Source organism: Crassostrea angulata, chromosome 8 (assembly GCF_025612915.1).
Source record: "Crassostrea angulata isolate pt1a10 chromosome 8, ASM2561291v2, whole genome shotgun sequence".
In the NCBI taxonomy this organism is placed as follows: domain Eukaryota; kingdom Metazoa; phylum Mollusca; class Bivalvia; order Ostreida; family Ostreidae; genus Magallana; species Magallana angulata.
In genome coordinates this window covers 53,715,696-53,733,096 of record NC_069118.1, presented here as the reverse complement: position 1 = coordinate 53,733,096, position 17,401 = coordinate 53,715,696, and the positions used below count along the sequence as shown (strand labels likewise).

Here is a 17,401-nt window from a genome sequence, read left to right as displayed (position 1 = left end):
TCTGCCGAAAAGAAGATGACGAACAACTTACTCAATATACAATACGCTTCCGGTTCTTTTTTACAGCGCATGCGTCCTTACAGCACACAACAATCATGTCGTCTCGACTGTTGGGATCTGCCAGTCCCTTGGCAAGATATCTCTGCCGCTCCCAGCAGGTCAGAATTACAGATGCAAAATCAGAATATATAGAATTTCATTCATTTAAACTTAGGGACAATTTATTTTGCTTGCCTTTCGATCTTAGAAAGATCAAATGAAAATTACTGTGAAGGTCATTTCACAGAGTAAATATACAGCAACAGTTAACTGATTGGATTTGGTCAGGGAAAATAAATTTGTTTAATGTTTTGTCAATGATATCCGTTCAGAATTTGAGCTGCAGCATTAATCACTTAACACAGAAGCAAGAAGTACCACTCGAATTTTCTCTCTACTAACTTATATAACTATGTGGGATATAATTTAGGTTAATTATAGCCAGTTTGGAATATAATATATTCCAAATGGGATATAAATATCATGTGTAAAAAATAAAGTTGGAGCAAATTTTCCCGAATCACTTTGTGTGGCACTGGTCTGAGATTCGGAAGAGACGTCCGTCAAAAAATTTTCAGTCTTGACGAATCTCGCTGAGATTAGGTTGGTGCCCAACCCGATTCACTGGGGTAGCACCACATTTCTAGAATTTTATTTGAAATTTCAAAATTTACTGCATAATTATAGAAGACGAAGGTAATGTATCAAAATGATTATGCAGTCTGAACGACATTCAGTAGTCTGTGTTTTATAAGCAAGAATTCCATGCTCCTTTTGGTCTTTTTCTGGCCCTTTTACTTGAGACAAATACAGTAAAATTTGTCTAATCCGGCGGAGTGATTCCTTATTACAGTACTCAATAATCAATATATTTATATAATTTTCAGCAATTGTATGATGAAATATTGAAATAGTAAATGATGAAATGTATTGGACTATACAGTATAACATCGATTCGTAGAATTATCACAGACAGAGACATTGGAAAACATAGAAATTTTTGTATAAAAGTTACATAATTTGTAATTCTTTGAGTTGGGACTTTTTCAGGTTGTTTGCCCCAGCTGGAGAGCAGCTTCCACTCAAACGCAGCAGAAAGTAAATGTTCCAGAGACGGTAGTGTCAACTCTCCCCAGTGGAATGAAAGTTGCCACCGAGAGTATCGGCTCCCCCACCTGCACCGTAAGTGTAACTTTGTTATAATTTATTAATTTATGAAATACAAGCATACACACAATTACATACACCCACTAAAACCCCGCACAAACGCACCAAATCACACACACGCCTACAAATTTAAGTAATTCTGTTAGTGAAAGTTTGTTCTGTGCCATTTTCTTAGAGAGAGAAAATTAATTCTTTTTGTAAATACACAGTTCCGATCATGTAAGATATAAACAATTTGTTCACAACTATTTAAAAGTATAGTGCTTGCAAATTTTGTAAATAAACAGTTCCGATCATGTAAGATATAAACAATTTGTTCACAACTATTTAAAAGTATATTGACACTTGCAAACAGTTTGGCCCCGTCTTGAATTTGCCCTGACACAGTCCTTGGCATTGGCTTAGTGTTGAAATCTTCCACTGACAAAGAGGGTGAAAGTGAAAGGGGCAAAAAAAAACCGATTGAATATTTCAATATATACAGAGGTTACAGTTCATGTACATTGCAGTGCTGACAAAGTTTAGTCATTTTTTAAAACTGTGGGTACCGGTAGATTTCAGTATTCAATAGAACAGAACTGTAAATCAATAGATTATTAACTCTTTGAATGTCTAAATTGTTCAGGTTAGCAACATCAAAATGTGTGTGATGTCTATTTATATTGTATAATCACTATTTGAAGATGTTGAGGCTTATAAAATCAAATTGTGTGTAGTGTCTTGAATATTCTGATTTTAAACAGTTATGTAATAGGTTGCCAGTTGTGTGACTGAATTATGATCTAATTATTATATTGAAGAAACAAAATGAATGTTGTTTGTAGGTGGGTTTGTGGATTGATGTAGGAAGCAGATATGAAACAGCCAACAACAATGGGGTCGCCCACTTCTTAGAACACATGTTTTTCAAGGTAATCACCAGTCCATTAAAAGGAATAATCAAAGTACTGAAAGTACAAACAGGTGCTGAGCAATTCCACCATAAAGATAACTTTAAACATTTTATCACCAATTCTAACTTATTATCTTGAATGAAAACATGTTGATCAAATGGTTTTTGATTTTTGGGAAAGTTAAATTTAATTCAGCTAAATTAATCTTGAAATTAATTTTGATATAAAATAAACTTGTTGTTAAATTTGTAAAAAAAAAATTAATTTACAGCTTACATGTATTTGATTTTTATAAAATTTATATGATAGGGAACACAAAAACGCTCACGAAATCAGCTAGAACTGGAAGTGGAAAATATGGGGGCTCATTTGAATGCTTACACATCCAGGGAAACAACCGTCTTTTATGCGAAATGTCTGTCTAAAGATGTAGAGAAAGGTGAGTAGATGTCCTTTTGAATGATTTCTCCTATTAAGGCTGAAACTCAAAATGAAGCTTAAAATGCAACATGAGACTCCCTGATAGGTCCATCTTAGGGCCATGGTACTTATATTACATTATTATTCTGCCTCAAGAATGCAGATAGCTAACCAATCGTACTTTAGATAACGATTTATTCGTGAACTTGGTAAAAAGCTACAATAAAACAAAACAATAATAAGTACATAATCAAAACATATATGACACAAAATTACACATTTTCACAACTTCCCTACGACAATATTAAGGTTCTGAGCAGATCATGCATTTAGCACATATTATGAAGAAAACTAGCATATATTGCAAGCATACATATATTTGACCTATTTATGACGCTACTGATGGACCGTAGATAAAGGTATGAATATAAATACACAATATTATGAATTATAACTATTAGATGCACATTAACAAACTAATTTCTGTTATATTACGAGGATAATCTATTGACAGGATATACGTTTATGGTAAATAAATTCGTCATGACTCGATACAGTATGTAGTGACTCGTAAATAAACAACACATCGATATGGCATTATGAATGATTATAAAAACTAGATGTAGGAAGTAAATATTGTAAATACTTACACCGTGGCGAACCAAAGTAGTGCGACATTGCTAACAGCGTCTGACTAGTGTGTTGTAGCGGGAAAAAGTGATGCAAAAATCGTGCACCTCTTAATACAGAAGAGTTCTAATTTTGTAATAACTCGTACATGAACTGATTCGTACAAAAACGATATTTATAAAACAAGTAACAACATAATTATGTTCAGACAAGTTATTCAGACCTTTGTGATGCTCGAATATAAACTGTCCCATAGAACATCTCCCATAGAACATCTCCCATATCTGTCCCATATTCCCAAAAAGCTTGTTTTTTTGCATTGATTGATTAATTTGGTTTTTTTAAACACTGGACTCTGGATTAGAAATTTATTTCAAAACATGTGAAATTGAATTAACAGAATGGCATGCAAGCCATATGAACTTTAAAAAGATGTGAATTTTGAGAAGTTACTTGTAGTTGAAGTTAAAAAATTAAAAAAGTAATGGTAAATTGTAACAAGAGAATCAGACAGGCATGAACGTGTTTATTACCACCCTCTCCCAGACTGTAAATTGTCAACAGAAAACGTGGTTTTATGTTTATAGTCTAATCTTTACTTTGCAAAAAATGAATTGTGTCTGTTAATTTGTGAGGGTTTACCCAAAGGTCAAAAGGGAAAAAAACAATATTCTTCATCCATATACCACCAAACATTTCCTGCGATGAATTTTTTTTTTGTGCTTGTTTAAATACTTTCTTTCCATGTATAGGTAGCCATATGCTAATGCAATCAGAATACTAGATGGAAACAGTTTTTAAATGACAAAGTAACGAACCTCAAAACTTCTAAGGCTACTGATCCTCCTACGGTTTCTCCCTATAGAGAGCTGTCAAAGAACATAACTTTTGACAATTGTGGATTCAACTGTTGTATCATCGCATTAGATCTCACATTACCATCATGTTTCTTTCAGCCATTGAAATTTTGTCAGACATCGTTCAGAACAGTAAGTTAGATGAACAAGAAATCGAGAGGGAGCGGGATGTGATTCTCAGAGAAATGGAGGTATCATTGAATAAGAACAAATTTACTGTCAACTATTTTTGTTTGTGACGACTTTATTTCATGATTTATCAGAGATGAAATGGTTCACAATGACTTGTTGTCTGTAAACGAGATGTAAATCATCTGAAAATTATATACCCAAGATATTTAAGGATTGTTTTGAGGCGACAAATGTTCACAATTGCGAGGTTCTTGCGAATAAAAGTTGGATGACAGTATATGAAGTCTGCTGTCTAAGTTCAGCTTGTGAAATTTGTAGGCATTACTTGTAATTTTTTTTTTTTGCTCACAATGTCATTACTTTTTGTTTTGAGATTCAACTCTTATATTTTTTTTAAAAGGAAGTAGAAACTAACCTACAGGAAGTCATATTTGATCACCTGCACGCCACCGCCTTCCAGGGAACCCCCCTGGGGAGGACGATACTGGGACCCACTGCCAATATCAAGTATGACACTTCCTAACCTTAGACTGCCATTATTTTGCAATGTTTGAAAAACTTGAGACCTGACTATCATTTTTTTTTCTTTTCTTAACAATTACTCTGTATCTCTGAGATGCAGAGTAGTTGTTAAGAAAAGAAAAGAAGTCAGCTACATTAGGACTCTCTTGAAAGATATTGTTTGAAATACATTTTGCCTTAACTTTTTGTTCAATTTCCTGTAGATTCATTAAATTATGTGAGGATCTGTGTTTTCCAAATTGTCCAACTATTACTGATAAATGGAAATTAAAACAGAAGTTATTGAAAGTTTTTTTTAGTTCTTCTTCAAGAATAAGCATAATCATATCATTAAATCCATAGAATAGTCAGGTTTTGTCAAAACCCACAAATTCAGAGTCACCACAAATCTAGACAATTTGTCAGTTTTATGCTCAGTAGGTTTTGATAGGAAACTTGGTCTTAGAAAGCAGTTATATTTAATGGCCAGTGTACACCACTGAAATCTGTTGTCAACTCTTGTATGTATTACTGATCACCAGTATCTGACTCTGTAGGTCCATGAGGAGAAAGGATCTGACCAACTTTATCCAAATGCACTACTCTCCTGGCAGAATTGTTTTGGCTGGAGCTGGGGGTAAGTCTCAAAATTAAAAAAATTAAAAAACTCTTCTTTATCCTCCTTCGGTTGCCAAGCTTCATTTGGGGATGAAATGGGAAAGGGGACATTTAAGTCATGCAGGGCTGCATGTATGGTGTGATGTGTGATGGTTATAAAGCGAGTCCAGAAAATATGTAGAGCTATATACTCCCAAGGTCATGCCTTTCTAGAGTCGTACTCTTACTGTTAAGTGAGTCCAGAAAATATGCAGAGCTATATACTCCAAAGATCATGCCTTTCTAGAGTCGTACTCTTACTGTAAAAATTAGTAACTGTGTGAATCAATCACACTGTTCAAACATATTTAATACTTTATAATTCCCACACTCAACTTGTTGCGAAGGGGATAGAGCATCACTGCTGTGCGTAGATGTGTATGTGTGTGTGTCTTCTTTAGCTTGGAAGCAAGATTTAAAGAAAACCCGTGCACGGATATTTATCTAACTTTGTACACTTCTTTAGCATGGTAAAAGGACAAATCCTGTTAATGTTGAAGTCAACTACTGTGGTTTCATTAATATTCAAGGGCATCAATTTTCGTGGATGAAGTGAAAATCACAGTTTCAAGGATACGTAAATTCGTGGCCAATGACCCTTATCAATACAAAATGTTAAGAAAAATTGCACTTCAATGAACATTCAATTTCGTGGATCAACTAAACAACGAAATCCATGAAAATTGGTATTCAACGAATATTGATGAAACCACAGTAGTTGAATACTAAAAAAAAAAAAGTTTTTGTAGTAATGGAGGGTTAGTACAATTAGGTCTCCTCAATTACATTTACATAACTTTATATTATGCAAATAATGCATTCTTCACACAATAATTCATGTCGCGAGGGGATGCTCCGCTTAGCGGTGCCCTTGTTTTGTTTAGAGTGAGAACAAATTCATTTTTTACTACTGACTAGTTATCTTTTGTAAAGAACGTCTTCTGCATTGTTTGGGAAAACATTTGCATTAGTCTTATCCACATCACCGGGCTGTTGTTTTTTCCAGGCATTGACCACCAACAAATGAAAGACTTGGGTGAAAAATACTTTACCCATCTGGGTAGAACAGACGAACCATTGCTGGAGAGAGACGTGTCACTCAAGGAGCCTTGTCGCTTTACGGGAGGAGATGTACGTGTTAGAAGATAGAATGGGTCATAAGAGTAGTTGGGGGGGGGGGGGGGTAGACTTCTCAAAGGTAGATAGAACTGGTCAATAGAGAAGTGGGGGGTTGCTAGACCATGAAAAGGTACTGTATAGCATGGAATTAACTTGCGGAATTAATTTTTGCTATACAGTAAAACACACTTATAACGAAGCCCCAGGGACGGGCAATTTAACTTTGTATAAGCATAATTCGTTATATCCATCAAGTTTACAACATGAAATAGAGTCTTGGGGAATGAAATTCACTTCGCTGTAAGCGTCAATTCATTATAAGCGTGTTCTCTATAACCGTGTTTTACTGTTTTTGCTGAAATAAAAATTCTGCGAATTTAACATCTAGTGAATAATTATTTGATTATAATATGATAAAGAAATAAGATTTACGAAATCATCTAACTTATCATGAAAACCCACTACACAAAGTATTTGTTTCCGTTTTAATGGCATAGCAATATAGTTGACACGCTTAATATGATAATTATTTTTATGGAAAAATAATATAATAAATTGCTTTATACCAAGAATGCTTAGATGCAAAAATTTGACTGTTTTGAAATTTGTAATATGATATCTTTAAGAAAATATTGAATTCCAAAACATGTGAATAAAGGACTGTGCACCTTTGACCACAGTGTAGATTTTCAGGATAATGAAAAGACCAGAGACATTCAAGGACTGGTCGAAGGCAAAAATATTCAGTGACTATGAGGCTCTTGTTAACCTCATGAACATTTTTTGCACATGAATGAATACCGTAAATGTACATTATTAAGATAGACTTTTCAGGTACAATGTGTGTGGGTTTTAATTTGTGATGGATTGTGTTTGTAGGTTAGAATCCGAGACGACCTGATGCCGCTGTGTCATGTGGCCCTGGCAGTGGAGACATGTGGGTGGAAGAATGCAGACAACATCCCCCTCATGATCGGCAACATGGCCATCGGCAACTGGGACCGGTCCATGATGGGGGGCAAGGATTTGGTCAGTGGTCTGGCTGTGCGATTTGCCAACCAGCCAGCCGCTCATAGCTTCATGTCCTTTAACACTAACTACTCCGACACCGGCCTGTGGTAAGGAGTCATGCTCAATAGCCTATACTGTTTACTTGCTCTCAGTAAGCAAAGGAAATAATTGTCATATTTGGGAACAATAAAATTGCTGTTGTCTAGCCATTTGTAAAATAGGTACATGTTCACATACATGTACTGTAGATTTCTTATTTTTTCTGTGTACTTAATTCCGCAATTCAACTGTTTTGCATCAAATCGCAAGAATATAAAATCGCAAACACCAAGTTTTTATCATAGTTTCATTTAGTTTACATATGTCAGAAAAATAATAGCAAGATTTTAAAATTGGTGATATATGCCTCTCACGATTTTAAGCGGATATTAATTCCTCACATTTAATTAGGAATTTACAGTATAACTTTTTCTTGAAAGCATTAGGTCTAGTATGAAAACAAGGATAGATTTTCACCTGGGGTAGTGCATGCATTTTGCTAGTTGTTTGCTGCTATTGTAGTATGAAACAGTGTCCATTAATTACTTGCTACCATTAGGCCTTTTTTTTCCGTAGTTGTTTGCTGTGTTTATTTATTCAATGTCTAAAATCTTTCTTTTTGCAGGGGAGCTTATTTCATTGGTGAGGGCCCAAGGATGATGGAGATTACAGATTATGTAGTAAGAGAATGGTACGTAAAGGGACAATGTAAAAAAATATTAAGATTACGTAGTAAGAGAATGGTACGTAGAGTAATTTGTCAGACAGAGAAATGTTAAGATTACATAGTAGGAGAATGGTACGTAGAGTAACATGGAGTATGAAAATATTATGTAGAGTAACAATGTCAGAAATAATCGGATTATGTTAAAAGAGAATGTGGTTCGCAGGGTAAGAATAGCAGAAAGCAGATTACATTGTACGAGAATGGTACGCAGTGTAATCATGTCAGGATGATACCAATTACATAATATGAGAACAATGCATAGAATTGTAATGTCAGAAGTAATACCATTATACTGATTACATATGATCAGAATGGTTCTTGGTGTAATGTCATCTAAAGTGACTTAATATGCATAGATCCTTAATTATTTAGTTACAAAATATGAAAGGTATTTATATTCGCAGTTTAATGGAAATTTTATAAGAGCAATTGTAAATTATTATAACAAAGAAAAATAAACTTGTTAATTACTTTGTGCATGACTTCTTGCAGGATCGCATTATGTACAAAAATTACAGACCAGGAAGTGGAGAGAGCGAAAAACATCCTGAAGGCTAATCTCCGCCTCCAGCTGGACGGAACCACGCCCATCTGTGAGGATATTGGAAGGTTCGTGTCAATATTGGTGAAATTATTTAAGGGTGCTAGTGATGAAGTTGGCCTTAGGCCAAAATGATTTGGGCTAAAAAATTTCAAAATGTAATGGGAAGGAATGTGGTTTTATATGTATTGAAAGATTGAAATGGATAAAACAGATTTGTCTCTTTTTTCCCCAATTTCAAACAGGAAAATTGTAATCTTTTTTTTCTAAAATGACTATAATCAATGCTACAGTATTGAAAATGATGCAGGGGAATGAGAAATAAGACATATTTACTTGTATTTATATTACTGTATACAGGGAAATATTCGCCCCCGTTTTATTAGGGCCCCGCAAGGATTTGCGGGTGCCCTATAGTAATCACTCTGTCCGTCCGTCCTTCTGTCCGTCCGTCCGTCTGTCACTCTTCCGTCCACAAATTTCCTGTTTTTTTCTAATAACTTTTTTTATGGTTGCCCAATCAAGTTCAAATTTGGTATGGTAGTTCAGTAGGCAGAAATACATATTTTGATGCTAAGTTTGGTTCTCTATGTCTTCTGGTTTGGAGCTGGGGTGGTGGGGTAGATTCCTAACTATGCATAAGAAGAATGGGCAAAGAGAGATAACTGCTGAGAATGAATGGGCAAAGAGAGATAACTGCTGAGAATGTTACCATTGTATACATGGAAGGCTGTGCAATATTTGTCCTTTGGGATTAATTAACCTTCCACAGGAAGAAAATCCTAAGCTTTATCTTTATCTGTCATATTGAGATTAATTACTGCACTGCCTGTGTCTGCAAATGAACTTTGTTTTGAAGTTAAGGTCAATTTTGAATGATGTGTAGTATTGTGTACATTCTTTGAAATATGGATTTGAAATATAATATTCATATTTTTTTGGGTTAAAATACCGTACACAATGATTTATGATAGTTTTATTGAATAGAGGCAAAGCCTAGGTATCATTGCATTGGTATCAATTCTTTGTTTTTTTAACAAATTTTATTTCATCCCATGTTAACCCACTTTATCCCGTGGATATGACTCATTGGATATTTTTTTGATATTCCACAGTTGTGACTTTACAATGGGATTTGCCTAGGCATAATGAAGTAAAAATAATGTAGAGTTTTATAAACAGTGTAAACATTGATTGCGGTGTATAAAATATGGGATAAATAGAATCTCATGATTTGTAGTATAATATGATTTTTATCCAACTTGTGTGTTTTATCCCCTCATTAAGGCTCAAGAAAAAAACACTTTAATTGTTGGATGAAAATCATATCCAACTACAAATCACGAGATCCTATATATTCCAGTTCTTTACATCTTCTGCCGGGCATTTATTTTTCATCATTGTTAATATAAAGAGGATGGAATTCAAAGTTTTTTTCACTTCTCTATATTAATTGTCATAGCGGGGCCCTTCCTGACTGGTCAGTTTTCTAGTTTTCGCCTCTTTCGCCCTCGTTGCCAGTGAGCGAATTTTGGACTGGGCGAATACCTATGTCTAAAACTTTCTTTCCTTATTCAGAACTTTGTATGGGCGAATTCAAGATGGGGCGAAACTGTTTGCAAGTTGAAATAGGCGAAATAATACAGGGCGAAATAACACGGGGCGAAAATAACATGGGGCGAAAATAACCCTGTATACAGTACCATTGTTTGTTACAAAATGGTGAATTTGATATTATTTTTTCTCTGTGGGATATTTGTGTTTATATATATGCGATGATGAAATGCTATGTGATTATACATAATTTATTGACTTTTGTTGACCATATCAGTGGAAGAAATGTTTTTCATTGGGAATCTACAAACACAAAGTACTATAAAACAAGTTTGATAAAAAGTATCAGGTTCGTTTTCTCTCTCTTCCAGACAAATGCTGGCATATGGAAGAAGAGTGCCGTTGGAAGAATTTGAATATAGAATTGATGTAAGTTTCTTTATCTTAGATTTTCCTGAGATGATTTTGAAGCAAATGTATTTACATGGATTTAGCTGCTTGTCACGTAATCGGAGGTTTTGATGCTCAGTTTTTTTTTTATCTCTGTATTTGATTAATTGAACAACCAGGAAAACAGAACACATACACATTACACATAGTCAGACTTTTAAAAAAATCTGGCAATAAAAAAACAAAACTTCTGCCATTTTTATTTGAACATGTTGAATGAAACTTTATAACTTGAATGCAGTTTGATTTGAAACTGGTTGAAGTGAAAAAAAAAATTTTAAATGGAAGAGTGTCACCTATGTTTAGGTGCTTTATGCATATATAGTTAAGTTTACTCTTGTTTGTATAAATTAAAAGTCAGCAAGTTTGTGTATGAGAGTGCATGTATGTTGAGCTTTGCGTATAATTACACTGTCAATTTTTCTCATTATTTAATGAAACAATAATATAGTGTTAAACAATTTTCTTTATTTTTGGTAGAATGTAAACGCTGCCAAGGTCCGAGAGGTCTGCACAAAGTATATATACGATAGATGTCCTGCACTGGCAGCCATAGGTAAGATCTGTGTACAGGTGTTAGGGAGAATGTGACCTCTGCTTCTACATAGACCAAAGTAGAGGTGATCAAGATAATAGGAGAATGTGACCTTTGCTGCTAAAGAGACCAATGTACAGGTGTTAAAGAGTATACTGGGGAATGAGAATGTCACTCCTGCTGCTATAGATGTTAAAGAGTATGCTGGGGAATGAGAATGTCACTTCTGCTGCTATAGATGTTAAAAAGTATGCTGGGGAATGAAAATGTGACTTTTTCTGCAACAATAAGATTTCATACCGAAAGATTTAAGGCAGCAATCATATGAATCTGTATAATACATGTAACAGTAAGGAGAATGTGGAATTAGCTCAAGGTGATAATGCCCAGATTAAAGGGGCATGGTCACGATTTTGGTCAAAAATTATTTATCCAATTTTAATGTTTACAATGCTTCAGTAATCCATTTCTAATAGTCAACCAAAATTTGAGAGTCATTTGTTGAGTTATAAGCGAGTTACAGAGCTTGAAATTCTTTGCAATGTAAACAAAGCGTTTGTTTACATTTTGAATGTTGAAGTGAAAATTCCAGTTCTAGACCAAGATGGAATGTGTTAAACATTAGAAACTGTTTATATATGATTAAAATGAATAAAAAGAGAGACAAATTGGCTTAAAAAATATTTTAACTGGTGTATTGAACCTATGTAAACAAAAACAGGGCACGAGCCTTGTTTACATGACAAAGAATTGTGAGCTATGTATCTTTCTTATAACTCCATGAAAGACTCTCAAATTTCATTTGATCATTGAAAATGCATTATTTTAAAGCAATTTAAATAATAAAATCAGAAAATTAGAATTTGGCCAAAATCGTGACCATGCCCCTTTAAGGGAAAAAAGGAGGGGGGTATAATAGTTAATTTATGTAATATTATATAAACATTAGAACCATTTTATTCTTTTTTGGATGGTAGGGCAATTTGATAAAAGATAGTGTCACATCTAGATTTTATTTTTAAAGAATGTCTGAACTACAGTTTAAACTACAAGTATCTTTTATTTATTGTCTATACACAGTCCCAAGAATAAGAAACTGGCTACTCTTCTGAATCACAGGCTTGAGAGAATTTTGTTCAATGTATCGCCTTGGTTTTAACCTTTGACCTTTGTTGTAGGTCCAGCGGTAGCAGTGCCTGACTACGCCTCCTTGAGGTCCGAGTTCTACTGGCTGAGACTCTAGGCGACCGGGTCAGTGTGTCTAGGCGACCGGGTCAGTGTGTAGGAAGTGAAATAAGTTTCATAAACAACCAGTGATCAACAACAAATAAACTAGACTGTGTGGTGTAATGGAATGTACTTGGTCCACAGATAGCAGGCTGTATGGTACTGTGTGGAACAGTACAGGATAACAATGAGTGCTTTGTTAACTGTCACATTGTGAATAAATTATTGTTTCTTTTGTCTTTGGGTTTTGTCTGATCATTTTATAAATACTGAAAATTATAGACGTATGTGAAAGCAAGGTAGAACTGGTTTAAGTGTGTTCGATTTTAATATGTATTTTATTCACAACAGCATAATATAATATCTGGATTGAACACACACACACACGCACGCACGCACGCACATTCATTTAATTAGGAACTTGCTATAAAGTTTTTGGTCTAAACATAAATGAGTTACAATTCTACAGTGTACTTTTACATGTAATTTGGCTCTGACCACAACTTTATGTACTGTACATGTACTCGTATTATCATTCAGCAATGGAAGTGATATATTGTTTGAACATTTTGAATTTTTGGGGTGGCAATTAACACAACGTGATAGACGTCAACCGTCCGTCTCCAAGTTTTAAACACAAGAAAAACAATGAATCCTGTTATAATAGATTACAGTATAATAATTTTCGTTTGATCACAGCTCTGCGCTTATTATACCCCCGCTCCGAAGGAGGTTTCAGGTTACTGAAAATTTTCGGAAAAATGATTAAAGTTTTTTTCAATCTACAATATAATACTTGTACATCATGTACGGGCCAACTTTAGACTTCAGATAGTTGTAGTAACCATGGTAACCTTCAAATAAATGGAAGTAGCAGTTTTCAAGTGTTATCCTTCAATCAATGCTACGTAAATAAAAAAAGGAAAGGAAATGTTGTGTAGCATCGTCTCAAGCCACGGGTTTTGTGTTTCTGGAAATAGAATGGACACAAAACCCGTGGCTTGAGACGATGGTTGTGTAGATGATTTCTAAAGCTTCTGAACTTATGTTGAAGCAAGTTAGAAGAAAGTAGAAAACAATTTTCATTTTATAACACGTACGGCTCCCTGTAATAGACCAGAAAGGGGTCGGGGGGATACCTATAACTCAAAAAAAAATCTTACCTATCCCCCCTCCTCCCCCCCCCCAAAAAAAAATTTCCCAAATCATGAAATTCCTAATCCTTGGGGGGGGGGGGGGGCAAAGTATATAGCAAAGTATATACGCACGTTTGGGAGAGAGAGAAAGAAAGAGAGAGAGATATGATGATGATGATGATGTTACTGAAGGGCACATTATAACAACAATTTTCTTTCTATCGATTTGAAATATTGTAAAAATAAAACGATCGAACACAATGTGATTTAGAGTATGAGTATACTGGTTGGTTACCAGTTTCTAACATATAATAAGAATTGGTTTAATATGTATAGCATGAATTTGGACGTCGTAAATTGACAAAACTAACTTGCAATATAATGATGATTATACTGTAAACGTATTAAAAAACTGTCTTTAGTCCTTTGGCTGTGTATTCTATTTTGCGTTTTTGGCGGAAAACGGCGTCCGCAAAATCAAAAACATTCCCAAATGTTAAATATATAAGTAGATAAAAAGGTAAATTCAGAAATGCGCTAAATCAAATCCATGCTAGCTTGTTGAAAAATTATATTCCGCCAAATATTGTACACCCTATATAAAGAATGTCCCCTTCAGTATCATCATCATCATATCTCTCTCTCTCTCTCTCTCTTTCTCTCTCTCACACAAACTTGCGCATATATCTATGTGATGTCGTTGATAAGTTTTAAGGTCTCTCTCTCTCTCTCTCTCTCTCTCTCTCTCTCTCTCTCTCTCTCTCTCTCTCTCTAAACGTATGAATATTACTTAATAAAACAAATTAGAAACATTAAAAGGTATAGGAATGTACATCAGTTATTTACATAATTATATAATTTTTGCAAATTTCGGGTAATCGGCTCAAAAATTTACAGCGGCAATCTGAAACATACATGTAATTATATTTTATGGTTCAAAAATTTATTTCAATGAATTTATTTTCCCTTTTATGTAGTCAAAATTGATATTAGTTTTGTTTAAATTCCGTTTCGTTTCGTTTCGATTTTTGGTTTCGTTTCGTTTGGTTTCGTTTCGTTTCGATTGGTTTCGTTTCGTTTCGTTTCGATTTCGTTTCGCACTTTACAGGCGCCCATTTACATGCTCATCGATCTCAGCTCAACAGTCTATGTGATATAACCAGTTTAAGCCAGTTTTTTTTTAACAGCTGTTCTTGCTGTTACTGATTTACTCCATTAGTGATTTGCAGTTTGTTTCGATTTATTTAAGTAAATAATTGATTTCATCAGTAAGGGAATGTAAATATAAGCATTGAATGAATTCGTCGTGTCAATAACTGTCGTCAGGAGAGCAGACAAATTGAATAATGCGCGTTAGCGTCAAAAATAAATCATTCAATACTTATAATGTATCATCATCAGCGTTTTGGTGAAATCGTTGCTCTTTTATTGACCCAGTCGGAATTATTAAATTGTGAACAAAATTCAAATTCACAGAATAAATAGACTGAATATTATCTAACATTGGGCGAGTTGTTGTGTATGAAATAATTTGATAATTGATATATTGTAAAAATAATTAAAACTACATGAACTTCGGTTATAGTTCGGAGTCTGTCATGATTATACGAAAATCGAGTGGAGTGACAAAATTTCCACAATATTTCAACCAAAGGACAATAGGGTACAAGGCCTGACATATCCCCTGTACCCAGGATTTTGGAATGGCATATGAACATATAAAAAATCTTAACATTTGAAAGTGTGCATCAGTACATATTGATTTATAATATGGAACTGCATTCTCTGACAAATAGATAATAAACATTAATGCATGCACTTGGTACTTATCATCTTTGTTTTAATTGTTTGCTTTCTAAACATTACAGCATGATCTCATCTGTGCTAGAACTTTAACCATATTTTTTATCTGATATTGTGTGTACAGTACATGATCATTCCGTTGTCATTATATAAATGGTAATGGATATTTTTTCATAATAATTTAATAAAAAAAGCCAAAACTGTTTTAATTAAAAGCAAACGAATTAAAAATAAAACGCCGCATATACGACTCGAACATCCTCTCAATCGAGAACAATACTACGAGCCATCGCCTATCACAGTGAGCTACGCTGACACATTAGAATACAGGTGAATAAATTTATCTGTTTGGCAATAATTAATAAAGTAAAACGTTTTTGATGAAAACCACGAATTTGACCCATTATGGGTCTAGACTCCATTTTAAAAAATCGATAATAAACATAAATAACTCAAAACTTATTCTTTAAATAAAAGAACGTTTAGGATGGAGTCAAGACCCATTCATATCTAAATTTTGCAATTTAGAACAGTGAATGGTCCAAGATTTCCAAGATATGAAAAAACATTTAAAAATTACCATTTTTGTAATACTGTTAACACATGTATTCGTAACAACATCTCATAACACATTACTGTCAACGTCGAATAACGTCAATTTCAGCACAATCGAAAGTCACTGTTATTTGAAATTGAATTAACAAAATTAATAACGCGTGTGACCACCATTTGCGTTCACGCATGCTTGACAGTGACGCCGCCTTATTGATGCCACTAAAGTGTTCAGAAATGCTTGAAGGAAGTTGTTCCAGATGTTGGTTAAAGCCTGGCCTAAATCAGCCAATGCACGTCACTGGCTGATTTGGTAAACGGGGTAAACGTCTTTCCATTTCATGCCAGACGTGCTCGATCGGCGACAAATCGGGGGGAACAGCTGGCCAAGGCAAGACATCGACATTCTGTTGAACAAACAAGTCCCTGACTACACGTGCAACGTGTGGCCTTGCGTTGTCTTGCTGCAGAGTGATGTGATTTTGATGTCTCTGTATAAAGTGTATCACATGACGCCGAATAATTTCATCTCAATAGCGTACGCCGGTGAGATTTCCATTGACAATTTTTAGAGGGGTCCTTTAACGTGCTGATATTCCACCCCACACCATAACGATACCTCCACCAAATTGTCGACGTTGCACAACACAAGCGTCCTGGTAACGATCCCCAACGCGACGATACACCCTACAACGGCCGTCACTGCTATCCAAACGAAATCTGGATTCATCAGTGAACAGAATATTGGCCCAGTTCTGTATTCTGAATCGCAGATGTCGTGTGCACTACGCTAGTCTGGCGATACGATGACGTTGAAGCAGTACTGGGCGCACCGCTGGACGTCTTGTTCTGATGTTTTGCTCGCGCAGATGATTACGCACAGTTTTTGGACTAATTGTTCGAAGCCCTGGAATGCTACGGGCAGTCAAACTTGCTGTCTGGAAACAATTTCTCAGATGTGGTTGTCCTTTGGACGTGACGTCACACGAGGTCGCCCAGAGCGCGGTCGATCCTGGGTGTTGCCAGATTGTTGAAAACGTCTTCATAATGACCGGGTGGTGTTCCGATGAACTCCAAAGTGTCTTGCTACAGTATTTTGTGCCATTCCAGCTTGCAGAATCCCAACAGCACGATTACGTACGTTGGTTTTCGTTGAGTCGTGGCATGACATAGGGGTAAATTTTGTTGAAACTAAAGTGATTTCCTTTACAAAAAAAGTTTAAACAAATCCTTTTCAGTTCTTATTCCAAACAGTATTGGCCCGTTAAACTCGTGCGTACAAATTCTTCAATAAACAGCAGGTGCTCACAAACCATGAAAAAGTCCGTGCATACGGACGGTTACCATCCGATATTGTCAAAAACATTACCATAATAGATTGTTTAAATTTTATAAATACAAACAATAGATA

At 35.0% G+C, this 17,401-nt stretch overlaps 1 protein-coding gene across 1 annotated transcript; it reads left to right on the top strand.

Annotated features, from left to right (window-relative positions):
- Positions 1-2: 2 nt before the first annotated feature.
- On the top strand, positions 3-12,571 carry LOC128159481 (mitochondrial-processing peptidase subunit beta-like). Its single transcript, XM_052822597.1, has 14 exons — positions 3-158; positions 1,090-1,221; positions 2,031-2,117; positions 2,409-2,538; positions 4,106-4,197; positions 4,539-4,645; positions 5,197-5,276; positions 6,303-6,427; positions 7,295-7,533; positions 8,091-8,156; positions 8,685-8,801; positions 10,659-10,716; positions 11,218-11,293; positions 12,451-12,571. Exons 1-14 carry the CDS (start codon positions 96-98, stop codon positions 12,513-12,515), a joined length of 1,437 nt encoding a protein of 478 aa, XP_052678557.1. The 5' UTR covers positions 3-95; the 3' UTR covers positions 12,516-12,571.
- The last annotated feature ends 4,830 nt before the right edge of the window (positions 12,572-17,401 follow it).